At 35.5% G+C, this 14,459-nt stretch overlaps 1 protein-coding gene across 3 annotated transcripts in view; it reads left to right on the forward strand.

Annotated features, from left to right (window-relative positions):
- The first annotated feature begins 369 nt into the window (after window positions 1–369).
- Window positions 370–14,459, forward strand: part of LOC117325883 (small G protein signaling modulator 3 homolog) — a 73,393-nt gene continuing 59,303 nt past the window's right edge. For all 3 annotated transcript variants that reach the window (XR_004532389.1, XM_033882387.1, XM_033882395.1), the window contains exons 1-7: window positions 370–505; window positions 3,097–3,278; window positions 3,524–3,590; window positions 7,293–7,423; window positions 8,170–8,364; window positions 8,741–8,875; window positions 9,239–9,355. Coding sequence is in view for 2 of the 3 variants with exons in the window: in XM_033882387.1 (XP_033738278.1) it covers window positions 430–505; window positions 3,097–3,278; window positions 3,524–3,590; window positions 7,293–7,423; window positions 8,170–8,364; window positions 8,741–8,875; window positions 9,239–9,355 (903 nt within the window). In the remaining variant the exon portion in view is untranslated. The remainder of the gene's footprint in view (window positions 506–3,096; window positions 3,279–3,523; window positions 3,591–7,292; window positions 7,424–8,169; window positions 8,365–8,740; window positions 8,876–9,238; window positions 9,356–14,459) is intronic.

A 14,459-nucleotide genomic window follows, 5' to 3' on the forward strand; every position in this document is an offset into this window, starting at 1 on the left:
AATATATTTGGTGTTTTTTTTTTCATCCTGAGCAACGAATCATACCCTTTCTTAATCAGAATGAAATTGCTGCTCCTGTATATTAATCAATAAATGCTCCCTTGTGACGTCAACGGATGTTAGCCGATTTACCACTTCCTAAAATGAAGTATACGATACAGAAACAAGTTCGATATGTTTCGGGATACTCAATATGATTTACCAATTTTGACTTATTATTTGAATATATGTCAAATCATAGATATTACACTGATATATATTTTATTGACACTTTAGAAAATAACTTATTCGTGTTCTAATTAAACTCCCTCTTCCATCAAGCAATATCTTTGCGCCACAAAAACATAATTTACATATTCATTAGAAAGATGGATAGAAGAAAATAGCAGACGGAGATATATTTACATAGCTTACACGTTCTTAGAGCTTATGAGAAAAATGGACATAGCAAAATCTGTTTTTGGAGGCAGAAATGCCGAAGGATACAGTAGCAAGGCAATGACAGGTAATCACAATAGGGAATTCGTCTGATATATAGGCTAATATGGTGTTGTATTCTGTCAAGCATGGCGTATGCCACATTGACAGTAGCGTTTAGTTACACATACGTTATGTTGAAAATGATTTTTTTTTGCAACATTTTATCCGATTAATGAATTGATTCTTTCATCGTAGTTGTAAATGATACTGTGGTTTATTTAGAATGGCGCAATATGGACCTGATGATGGGCTTTGCGAGTTTCAAACGATCTCATCCCATATATATATCGACAACATCAATAAAAAAACACCTTAGGTTAAATTTCCTACGACATAATCTTAGGAATTGCCCATGAAAACTGCAGAGAATCGGCTTACACGTCCCTGGTAAGATCCACCCCTACATAAAAGTAGATAAGATGACAAATTTATGAAAAATAAAGAAAAAAATCTGTGACCCTGGATCAATAACAACATTGAAATGAGAACTAGATCTGAATAAAAAAGAAAGAATATAAAGCCTGTCATAAATCCTCATGTACAAAGTGGTTGAGGTGCTGGTGTAGCGGAACTGGCCGGGTCGTTCATCGGCGACCAGGTAGCTCAATTGGTAGAGCATCCGACTAGTGTTCGGAGGTCCCGCGTTCGAACCCCGGTCTGGCTGTGCATTTTTCCTCTCTTACATTTGGTGCCTGTGACTAAACCTTGTTTCAAGTGAGGCAAATACTTGACAAGGGGATACCTGAACCTGGGTTGTGAGTTGTGAAGTCTTCGAGATCAAAGACTTAAAAAGGGAGGGAACAAGTGTAGCGGAACTGGACCGGGTCGATCATCGGTGACCAGGTAGTATAGCTCAATTGGTTGAGTATCCGGCTATTGTCCCTGGTTTGAACCCTGGTCTGGCCGAGCATTTATCCACTTCTTTTACACTGGTACCATCGTTGCCTCCCCACTTATTCCTGCAGTTTGCCAAATGAAAATGCCAAAACCGAGCAAAATAACAGCATAGGACTGTATTCAGAAAATTTGACACCTCGATACAATCAATTATTCTTTGTCGATTGTTCATGTGTAATATGGAAGGAGTAATGAAAAATAATATAAAAAGGGTACAGTACAGTGTTCATTTGGAGAGTAAGAGGTTGCTAATTAGAAGCCAGTGCGGGCAGGGTATTTTTCACTACCTACTCAAGCTCCTTCCTATTACAAATGGACAATACGTGAAAGTCCTTCATTTTTTCACAAAGTATTTTTAATTTCCCAGAAGATGACCATGCATAACTCGGATTTTCAGTCTCTACCTCGAACAAATTTAAAGCTCTCAATTTAAGTTGTACCAATTGCAACAATATCTGTAATGAGAAACATCTTCTACACACGAGGGCTTGGACTAGCAATCTTTCATGTATTGTAAAAAGCTTTCGCTATAGGAAATTGAAAGGCTTCCTTCTATCTGTTATAATTAGGGAAGACCTTTTGAAGAAGTTAATTGATTACATGTATTCAAATCCTTGATAATGAATAGTCTCGGTCGCAGTTGTATTTGTTGCATTTTAATTAAAAACTGTCTTAACTTACCTAGAATTTGCAAATTTATTAAATTATATAAAATGTGTTGAAGAATGATGTCTTTGAATGAATTATTATGTATACTAGTACTATAGAGGTAATTCCTTTAAATCACTACTAGTCATAAAGTTATGAATGGATTAGAACCCAATTTGGTCAGAAACATCCTTGGGGGAAGGGTAACAGATTTTGCATAAAATGGTTACTGACCCCCGAGGGGCCAAATGGGTGGGCCCAATAGGGGAAATAGAGGTAATTCCTTTAAATTGCTACTAGTCATAAAGTTATGAATGGATTAGAACCCAATTTGGTCAGAAACATCCTTGGGGGAAGGGGAACAGATTTTGCATAAATGGTGACTCTGACCCCCTAGGGACCAAAGGGGCGGGGCCCCATAGGGGAAATAGAGGTAATTCCTTCAAATCGCTATACTACTAGTCATAAAGTTGTGAATGGATTAGAACCCAATTTAGTCAGAAACATCCTTGGGGGAAGGGGAACAGATTTTGCATAAATGGTGACTCTGACCCCTAGGGGCCAAAAGGGCAGAGCCCCATAGGGGAAATAGAGGTAATTCCTTCAAATCGCTACTAGTCATAAAGTTATGAATGGATTAGAACCCAATTTAGTCAGAAACATCCTTGGGGGGAAGGGGAACAGATTTTGCATAGTCATAAAGTAATGAATTAATGTTCTAAAAACAATTCTTGAGGTCTTTCAGACCCTTAGAGAGTCTGGACTTCATTATTTTTTTAAAGCAGTTGGGATCCCCACACTATAACCATATTTAGCATGGTTTGAGATTTACAAATAAAACGAATTGAACATGAACATTAGTTTGACATTTGGTCTTATCCAACCATGTGAGCGATACAGGCCCCTTGTTTTTATAGTTGTTGTATTTGATTATCATCCTATAGCTAACACTAGAGAATTCTTAGGCTCCATATAGGTTGTGTCAGTTATGTGTAAATATTCTGTAACACAAAATGTACAGGCCTAGGACTACTATTAAGTAATCATTAAATTTGTATATTGCACCTCCAGTGGACACCCTGTCTGAAGATGAAGATGAAATTGTTGGTGCTTGTGGTGAGGGAGTGAGTGTATCATCCACTAATTATACGTCCAATAGCAACTTGGATTTCACTCCTACTCCAGGGGGACCGTTCTCAGCCCTCACTCCCTCTATGTGGCCTGAAGATATCCTGTCCAAGCTTAGAAATCAGGTAATTGCAAGTAGCTTCTTTGGAAATGGAACATTTTGTTGAAGTATAAAAACTATGCTTTGATTTTTATATTACGAGTTTTTGAATGTATCTTTTAAATTATAATTGCATTATGGGAAATGTAAGATGTAATTCAAGCATATCAATTTCTGTTATTTATTTGTAGCATTGATAAAAATAAAATTGTACTAATATGAAGTTACATCAATACAACTATTGTAATTGAAGCATATTTATTTAATAAGCCTGAAGATCCAAATGGACAATTGGACTACAGATATGATGAATTTGGATTCAAAGTAGAAGAAGAAGGTAAGAATTTTGTTACTGTTTGAAACTAACTGTTTGATTTTGCCCCTACCATAAGTATATTTATATATAAAGGATTTGTTTGGTTTATTTTGTTTCACGTCCTATGAACAGCTGGGGTCATTTAAGGATTTGCCAGGTTTTGGAGGTAGATCTAGAGGACAGATCAGAGTTCCTGGAGAAAAAACACTGGTCTGCGTTCCAGGCAACTGCCCCACGTTTAGAGGTGGAGGGCTAGTGATATAGTCACTTTTATTAGTGTATATAGGACTGTTCCTCCGTGGTCTGTATGTCAATCCATTGCGGTCCTTTAACATTCTAAGTATTGCATATTCATTTTATAGACTGATAAACAGATTGAAAGAAGAAGATGGTCAATAGGCAGCAATCTTGAATTTTGAGTTATATTTCAGAAAGTACTGGCTCATTTAATTTTGGCCCTTTGTTATGTATATTTAATTGGGACTGATTGGAAGAACAGTGTGATTGACAGGTTTGGTTTAGTTTATTATTGTTAAGCTAAGATAATTTAAGGATAGCCTTTAATGTGCGCAACATGCCTATGTGTGATTTGGGAGGCTACCGTATGCTGGTGTTAAGTCTCCTTGTGATAGTCTGGAACTTTTCCCAATTTATAGTGCATACCTCATTGAAGCATAATGCTGAAGGCACCCTGTAGGACACCCCACCCGGTCACATTATACTGACAACAGGAAAACAATTGCCTTCTCCCAAAATGCTTAGCGCTAAGCAGGAGTAGCAACTACCATTTCTAAAGACTCTGGTATGACTGTACCATGTCTCTGCCAGGGGACAGAACTCAAAGCCTTCCTCACATGGGTGAACACTCAGCTAAAGGCCAGAAATTAGGCATTGCCAAGGGAGATATTAGGAAAAAGAAATTGTTACTATTCTAGTAAAAAAAGGCGAATAACCGGAATATTACCACAATGCAAAGTTGCCTGAATATGAATGATTAATCATGCTGGAAATAACATTACCCGGGTATTATTATCAAGAAAAAGTAATCATTTTTAGATCACATAACACCAAAGTACAAGTAAGATCCTAGTATATGGTGCATGGGCATCCTTTTTCTGTTCATAATTTTTAACTTCTTCTAGAAAACTATTTCAGAAACTAAGAACTAATATTAAGCCAGGAGATACATGTGGAATAGTACATTAAAGCTTCCTTGTATGAATGACCTTGACCTATTTTCAAGGTGACAGGCCTAGGTGTCAAATATATTTAAAACTTCAAGAATCTTCTTCTCAAGTTCCAGAAGACCAATAGGGCTGATATTTTTCCAGCAGGTACCTATAGGGCAGAGTGATATAAAGTTTCCTCATATAAATGACTTGACCTATTTTCAAAGTCACAGGGGACAAGTAGTTTAAAGTTTATTTGCTATTTTTCTCTAGTTCTTAAAGACTCAGGGCACTCATCTTTGGCCAGTAGATTCCTGCTATGGAGTGCTATAAAATTACCTCACACCAAATACCTTGACTTATTTTCAAGTTCATATGGGTCATATATGTTAAAAACTTCAGGAATCTTTTCCTCAAGTTTCAGAAGGCCCAGAGAGCTGATATTTTCACAGCAAATACCTTTAATTTGACAGAGTGGTATAAAGTTTCCTCACATAAATGACATTGACCTATTTTCAAGGTCATGTGGGCAAATAATGAAAAATTGATGTGCAAATCTTTTTCTCAAGCTCTAAAAGATGCAGATATATGTATATATATATAGGTACTCATCTTCTGACAACAGGTTCCTGTTATGGACAACTACTAAATTTCCTCGTTTCATTGTATGACCTTAGCCTGTTTTCAAAGTCACAGGGGTCAGATATGTTAAAAACTTCAATGATTCTGTTTTCAAGTTCCAGAAGACCCATATATATATATATGTAATTTTTTTTCCAGCAGGTAACAATGATTGACTTTAATAAACATTCAGCATGCAAGTAATCTTGGCCCATTATATATGGTGGTCACAATAGTGAAATATGAAATGAGGCCATGTATATGTACTACACAGGATCAACAATATGCTTCTTATCACACTTCACATTACTGGGTTTTCTAATGGTTAATTTAACAAAAACACCAACAGACGTGTTTTTTTAGCCACCATCATCAGATGGTGGGCTATTCAAATTGCCTTGCGTCCGTGGTCCGTCTGTCCGTCTGTAAGCAATTCTTGTTATCGCTATTTCTCAGAAAGTACTGAAGGGATCTTTCTTAAATTTCTTATGTAGGTTCCCCTTGGCCCTAGTTATGCATATTCCATTTTGGGGCCGTTCAGAAAACAACATGGCCGACAGGCAGCCATCTTTGATTTTGACAATTGAAGTTTGTTATTGCTATTTCTCAGGAAGCACTGAAGGCATCTTTCTCAAATTTCATCTGTAGGTTTCCTTTGGTCTGTTGTTATGCATATTTCATTTTGGGACCGATCGGAAAGCAACGTGGCTCACAGGCAGCCATCTTTGATTTTGACAATTGAAGTTTGTTATTGCTATTTCTCAGAAAGTCCTGAAGGGATCTTTCTCAAATTTCATATAAAGCTTCCCCTTGGTCCCCAGTTATGCATATTCCATTTTGGGGAAGATCGGAAAACAACATGGCCGACAGGCAGCCATCTTGGATTTTGACAATTGAAGTTTGTTATCGCTATTTCTCAGAAAGTACTGAAGGGATCTTTCTCAAATTTCATATGTAGGCTCACCTTGGTGCCTAGTTATGCATATTGCATTTTGAGACTTATCAGAAAACAACATGGCCGACAGGCAGCCATCTTGGATTTTGGCAATTGATGTTTGCTATCGCTATTTTACAGAAGGCACTGAAGGGATCTTTCTGAGATTTCATATGCAGGTTCCCCTTGGTCCCTCATATTGCATTTTGGGACCAATCTGAAAACAACATGGCCAACAGACAGTCATTATCGCTAAATTTCAAATTTCATATATAGGATCCCCTTGTTTGAAAAGTACTGGAGGGATGTTTCTCAATTTACACAGATTAGTAAGAGGAAGGGAAAAATAGAGAGAAGATCAATCTGACATGGAAGTTATAAAGATCATACAATGGTGGGCGCCAAGATCCCTCTGTGTTCATCTCCTACACTTGGGATTATAAAATTTAATTAAATACTTTCGTTATGCAATGCTGCCAAATGTTGGTATGCATCCACCAGAGCTTGAGTCAGTTATATTTATATATAGATAATTAAGTGTTTGAAAAGGGGGGCATAAAACAGTAAAGCGTCGGGAAGATTCAAAGCCGCATAACCTAAACGTGAATTAAGTCAATGATCAAGTAAAAAATGTGGAATTAATGTTTAAATGTTGGTACAATCAGTTGGGAATTTTGATATTGAAATTGAGAAAAAATAAGTTAAATTTGAAATAGGGAACGGGGCTAAATATCGCCCCAGATATATATATATCACTTCAAAGGGAGATAATTCTGATGCAGGCATTTAGTATGTAATCTGTTGAGAAAAGTTGATTTGGAGAGATACCATCATTTATTGGCCATTGTGGCGGTTTTATTACATAATATGGAATATTAATAACCGTCTTAAATCTGAAAGCGCAATTCCTACAACTTGTCTTTGCAAGAAATAGTTGGATATTGCATACCAACAAGAATGTGTAATTGTGAAGTCTTTTTTGATACATTTCCACTGTAGATGGACCTGAAGAGAATTCCAGCAAATTATTGAGTACACCATTTGTGGAGGATGCCCAACATCGATTAAAATGGACTGCTTACTTAGAGTTTACACACAACAATGAAGTTGGTGACCTGACCTGGGACAAGGTAATGATTAACTTTCACTTCATTGGAACATTTTATCAACAATTATATTCTTTTACAGTTTTACATTACATGTCATTTAAGAGGAAGAAGTAGGAAAAGTAGTGAAAAGATCAGCCTTCATAGGACCAATAATTATATATACATTGTATAAAGACCATAACTTCTTGAAGATATATATATACGTGTATATATATATCTTTCTTCATTTTGTGTCACCAATGAAGCATGGCAGAACTTAAGGATCGCTTTGTATGTCATCAGTCACACTTAAGTTTTCCAGACTTTTTTTCCTTACCATTTGCCACATCTATGTTTGATTTTGTGGTATGTGGCTTTATCATTTAGATTACAGATTTAGTTTGAACCCCATGTCAAAATACCATTTTTGCTGGAGTTAAGGTCTTTTTGCTCACTGGTAAATATCACAATTAATAGTTCTTTATCCTTTTTTCTGCTATTGCTTAAAAGCTTGCCACATTGAATTGAATCCTTGTATGTGGCTTATTTAGAAAAAAGAAAGCTAAGCATGATGCTTTTCATATGGTGACCATGAAATTTTCAAAATGACACCCTTTCAATTCAGTGGGCGCAGTGCAACAAATTCATTTCTATGGAATTCTTGTCTGATTTAATAATTGGTAAATTTTCAGTAATTCATTGAAATTACTGTTAAATTCATCCAGTGTTCTGAAACTGTCAAATGTTCAATAATGCAATAAATGCTGTGCATGTAATAATATTTCCAGGTTGAGCCACGATTGCCACGCTCAGAAAAACTAAGACTTATGGTGCGACAGGGGATCCCACACTCTCTAAGGAACCAAATTTGGATGAGGCTTTCTGGAGCTCTGGAGAAAAAGCAAAAATCAGATCTTACCTACAAGGATATTGTCAAGGCCAGTTCCAATGACCATCTCATGACATCAAAACAGATTGAAAAGGTAATAATTAGGAAAGCTGTGAAGTTGTAATTATATATAACTATACCTGTGGTATTGTGATCTTCATCAGTGGACTAAATTTATAACTTTGATTTAATAGGATTTCTGTTAAAATATCTTTCAATTGCTGATTATTTGAACAATTCTGTTTATTTCTAATATTTCAGGCAAAGTAATATTTATCACTGTGTTCTAGAATAATGCAAGAAATGACCAGAGTAGACTTTCATTACTGACATCTTTTATACTCATCACTTTTGTTTAAATTATAAGTTTGTGAGTTGACTAAGTTGGCCCTGTAATTGATATCAGTTATATTGTGTATAGTCAGAAATACATTTCCAGTAGAAATGATGTTGGTAATGCTACATTACAGGATCTACTACGGACCATGCCAAGCAATGCATGCTTTTGTAATGTGCACAGTACAGGGATACCACGTTTACGTCGAGTTCTCCGGGGTCTAGCCTGGCTCTACCCAGACATAGGGTACTGTCAGGGAACTGGTGTGGTGAGTATAAGAATCAAGAAACATGTTGGTATATGCTCACTGTTACATTAAAGTTAATTATCTGGTACATCTTAATTAGTTTATTAGAATGATTAGATATTGTGATTGTCTTACATTTGTCCCAGTTTTTCGGCAAGATTATACATTATAAGCAGCTACTACCAGTCTCTTATCACATTTAAACTAATCCTTCATTCAACTTCAGCGTGAGGCTGTCTATTTTGATATATTACTGACCATTTCATTACTCAGATTAAATATATTATAAATATTGGTTGCTATGAAGTGATTAGATGTACTAAATGCTTCAATTGTCCCTTTTAAACATTGTTACATGTTTGGGATTATCACTGTGTGTTACAGATTGCCTCATCTCTGTTGTTGTTTATGGAAGAAGAAGATGCCTTCTGGATGATGTGCGCAATAATAGAGGATCTGTTACCAGCCTCTTATTACAGTAGTACCCTAATCGGGATACAGGTCAGTGGGATACTTATAGTGGTTTTATCATCAGGTCTGTGGGATACTTACAGTGGTTTTATCATCAGGTCTGTGGTATATATACTTACAGTGGTTTTATCATCAGGTCTGTGGTATATATACTTACAGTGGTTTTATCATCAGGTCTGTGGTATATATACTTATAGTGGTTTGATCATCAGGTCTGTGGGATACTTACAGTGGTTTTATCATCAGGTCTGTGGTATATATACTTATAGTGGTTTTATCATCAGGTCTGTGGTATATATACTTATAGTGGTTTTATCATCAGGTCTGTGGTATATATACTTATAGTGGTTTTATCATCAGGTCTGTGGTATATATACTTACAGTGGTTTTATCATCAGGTCTGTGGTATATATACTTACAGTGGTTTTATCATCAGGTCTGTGGTATATATACTTATAGTGGTTTTATCATCAGGTCTGTGGTATATATACTTATAGTGGTTTTATCATCAGGTCTGTGGTATATATACTTACAGTGGTTTTATCATCAGGTCTGTGGTATATATACTTACAGTGGTTTTATCATCAGGTCTGTGGTATATATACTTACAGTGGTTTTATCATCAGGTCTGTGGTATATATACTTACAGTGGTTTTATCATCAGGTCTGTGGTATATATACTTATAGTGGTTTTATCATCAGGTCTGTGGTATATATACTTACAGTGGTTTTATCATCAGGTCTGTGGTATATATACTTACAGTGGTTTTATCATCAGGTCTGTGGTATATATACTTATAGTGGTTTTATCATCAGGTCTGTGGTATATATACTTACAGTGGTTTTATCATCAGGTCTGTGGTATATATACTTATAGTGGTTTTATCATCAGGTCTGTGGTATATATACTTACAGTGGTTTTATCATCAGGTCTGTGGTATATATACTTATAGTGGTGTTATCATCAGGTCTGTGGGATACTTATAGTGGTTTTATCATCAGGTCTGTGGTATATATACTTATAGTGGTTTTATCATCAGGTCTGTGGTATATATACTTACAGTGGTTTTATCATCAGGTCTGTGGGATACGTATAGTGGTTTTATCATCAGGTCTGTGGTATATATACTTATAGTGGTTTTATCATCAGGTCTGTGGTATATATATATATACTTATAGTGGTTTTATCATCAGGTCTGTGGGATACTTATAGTGGTTTTATCATCAGGTCAGTGGGATACTTATAGTGGTTTTATCATCAGGGCAGTGGGATACTTATAGTGGTTTTATCATCAGGTCTGTGGGATACTTACAGTGGTTTTGTCATCAGGTCTGTGGTATATATACTTACAGTGGTTTTATCATCAGATCTGTGGGATACTTATAGTGGTTTTATCATCAGGTCTGGTATATATACTTATAGTGGTTTTATCATCAGGTCTGTGGTATATATACTTATAGTGGTTTTGTCATCAGGTCTGTGGTATATATACTTACAGTGGTTTGATCATCAGGTCTGTGGTATATATACTTATAGTGGTTTGATCATCAGGTCTGTGGTATATATACTTATAGTGGTTTGATCATCAGGTCTGTGGTATATATACTTATAGTGGTTTTGTCATCAGGTCTGTGGTATATATACTTACAGTGGTTTTATCATCAGGTCTGTGGTATATATACTTATAGTGGTTTTATCATCAGGTCTGTGGTATATATACTTATAGTGGTTTTGTCATCAGGTCTGTGGTATATAAACTTACAGTGGTTTTATCATCAGGTCAGTGGGATACTTATAGTGGTTTTATCATCAGGTCTGTGGTATATATACTTATAGTGGTTTTATCATCAGGTCTGTGGTATATATACTTATAGTGGTTTTATCATCAGGTCTGTGGGATACTTATAGTGGTTTTATCATCAGGTCTGTGGTATATATACTTATAGTGGTTTTATCATCAGGTCTGTGGTATATATACTTACAGTGGTTTTATCATCAGGTCAGTGGGATACTTATAGTGGTTTTATCATCAGGTCTGTGGTATATATACTTACAGTGGTTTTATCATCAGGTCAGTGGGATACTTATAGTGGTTTTATCATCAGGTCTGTGGGATATATACTTATAGTGGTTTTATCATCATGTCTGTGGTATATATACTTACAGTGGTTTTATCATCAGGTCTGTGGTATATATACTTACAGTGGTTTTATCATCAGGTCTGTGGGATACTTATAGTGGTTTTATCCTCAGATTTGTGGTATATATACTTATAGTGGTTTTATCATCAGGTCTGTGGTATATATACTTATAGTGGTTTTATCATCAGGTCTGTGGTATATATACTTATAGTGGTTTTATCATCAGGTCTGTGGTATATATACTTATAGTGGTTTATCATCAGGTCTGTGGTATATATACTTATAGTGGTTTTATCATCAGGTCTGTGGTATATATACTTATAGTGGTTTTATCATCAGGTCTGTGGTATATATACTTATAGTGGTTTTATCATCATGTCTGTGGTATATATACTTATAGTGGTTTTATCATCAGGTCTGTGGTATATATACTTACAGTGGTTTTATCATCAGGTCTGTGGTATATATACTTACAGTGGTTTTATCATCAGGTCTGTGGTATATATACTTACAGTGGTTTTATCATCAGGTCTGTGGGATACTTACAGTGGTTTTATCATCAGGTCTGTGGTATATATACTTATAGTGGTTTTATCCTCAGATTTGTGGTATATATACTTATAGTGGTTTTATCATCAGGTCTGTGGTATATATACTTACAGTGGTTTTATCATCAGGTCTGTGGTATATATACTTATAGTGGTTTTATCATCAGGTCTGTGGTATATATACTTATAGTGGTTTTATCATCAGGTCTGTGGTATATATACTTACAGTGGTTTTATCATCATGTCTGTGGTATATATACTTATAGTGGTTTTATCATCAGATCTGTGGTATATATACTTATAGTGGTTTTATCATCAGGTCTGTGGTATATATACTTATAGTGGTTTTATCATCAGGTCTGTGGTATATATACTTACAGTGGTTTTATCATCAGGTCTGTGGGATACGTATAGTGGTTTTATCATCATGTCTGTGGTATATATACTTATAGTGGTTTTATCATCAGGTCTGTGGGATACTTATAGTGGTTTTATCATCAGGTCTGTGGTATATATACTTATAGTGGTTTTATCATCAGGTCTGTGGGATACTTATAGTGGTTTTATCATCAGGTCTGTGGGATACTTATAGTGGTTTTATCATCAGGTCTGTGGTATATATACTGATAGTGGTTTTATCATCAGGTCTGTGGGATACTTATAGTGGTTTTATCATCAGGTCAGTGGGATACTTATAGTGGTTTTATCATCAGGGCAGTGGGATACTTATAGTGGTTTTATCATCAGGTCTGTGGGATACTTACAGTGGTTTTGTCATCAGGTCTGTGGTATATATACTTACAGTGGTTTTATCATCAGATCTGTGGGATACTTATAGTGGTTTTATCATCAGGTCTGTGGTATATATACTTATAGTGGTTTTGTCATCAGGTCTGTGGTATATATACTTACAGTGGTTTGATCATCAGGTCAGTGGTATATATACTTATAGTGGTTTGATCATCAGGTCTGTGGTATATATACTTATAGTGGTTTTATCATCAGGTCTGTGGTATATATACTTATAGTGGTTTTGTCATCAGGTCTGTGGTATATATACTTACAGTGGTTTTATCATCAGGTCTGTGGTATATATACTTATAGTGGTTTTATCATCAGGTCTGTGGTATATATACTTATAGTGGTTTTGTCATCAGGTCTGTGGTATATAAACTTACAGTGGTTTTATCATCAGGTCAGTGGGATACTTATAGTGGTTTTATCATCAGGTCTGTGGTATATATACTTATAGTGGTTTTATCATCAGGTCTGTGGTATATATACTTATAGTGGTTTTATCATCAGGTCTGTGGGATACTTATAGTGGTTTTATCATCAGGTCTGTGGTATATATACTTATAGTGGTTTTACATGTATCATCAGGTCTGTGGTATATATACTTACAGTGGTTTTATCATCGGGTCAGTGGGATACTTATAGTGGTTTTATCATCAGGTCTGTGGTATATATACTTACAGTGGTTTTATCATCAGGTCAGTGGGATACTTATAGTGGTTTTATCATCAGGTCTGTGGGATATATACTTATAGTGGTTTTATCATCATGTCTGTGGTATATATACTTACAGTGGTTTTATCATCAGGTCTGTGGTATATATACTTACAGTGGTTTTATCATCAGGTCTGTGGAATACTTATAGTGGTTTTATCCTCAGATTTGTGGTATATATACTTATAGTGGTTTTATCATCAGGTCTGTGGTATATATACTTATAGTGGTTTTATCATCAGGTCTGTGGTATATATACTTATAGTGGTTTATCATCAGGTCTGTGGTATATATACTTATAGTGGTTTTATCATCAGGTCTGTGGTATATATACTTATAGTGGTTTTATCATCAGGTCTGTGGTATATATACTTATAGTGGTTTTATCATCATGTCTGTGGTATATATACTTATAGTGGTTTTATCATCAGGTCTGTGGTATATATACTTACAGTGGTTTTATCATCAGGTCTGTGGTATATATACTTACAGTGGTTTTATCATCAGGTCTGTGGTATATATACTTACAGTGGTTTTATCATCAGGTCTGTGGGATACTTACAGTGGTTTTATCATCAGGTCTGTGGTATATATACTTATAGTGGTTTTATCATCAGATTTGTGGTATATATACTTATAGTGGTTTTATCATCAGGTCTGTGGTATATATACTTACAGTGGTTTTATCATCAGGTCTGTGGTATATATACTTACAGTGGTTTTATCATCAGGTCTGTGGGATACTTATAGTGGTTTTATCATCAGGTCTGTGGTATATATACTTATAGTGGTTTTATCATCAGGTCTGTGGTATATATACTTATAGTGGTTTTATCATCAGGTCTGTGGTATATATACTTACAGTGGTTTTATCATCATGTCTGTGGTATATATACTTACAGTGGTTTTATCATCAGGTCTGTGGTATATATACT

This window comes from Pecten maximus, chromosome 1 (assembly GCF_902652985.1).
Source record: "Pecten maximus chromosome 1, xPecMax1.1, whole genome shotgun sequence".
NCBI classification, from domain to species: Eukaryota; Metazoa; Mollusca; class Bivalvia; order Pectinida; family Pectinidae; genus Pecten; species Pecten maximus.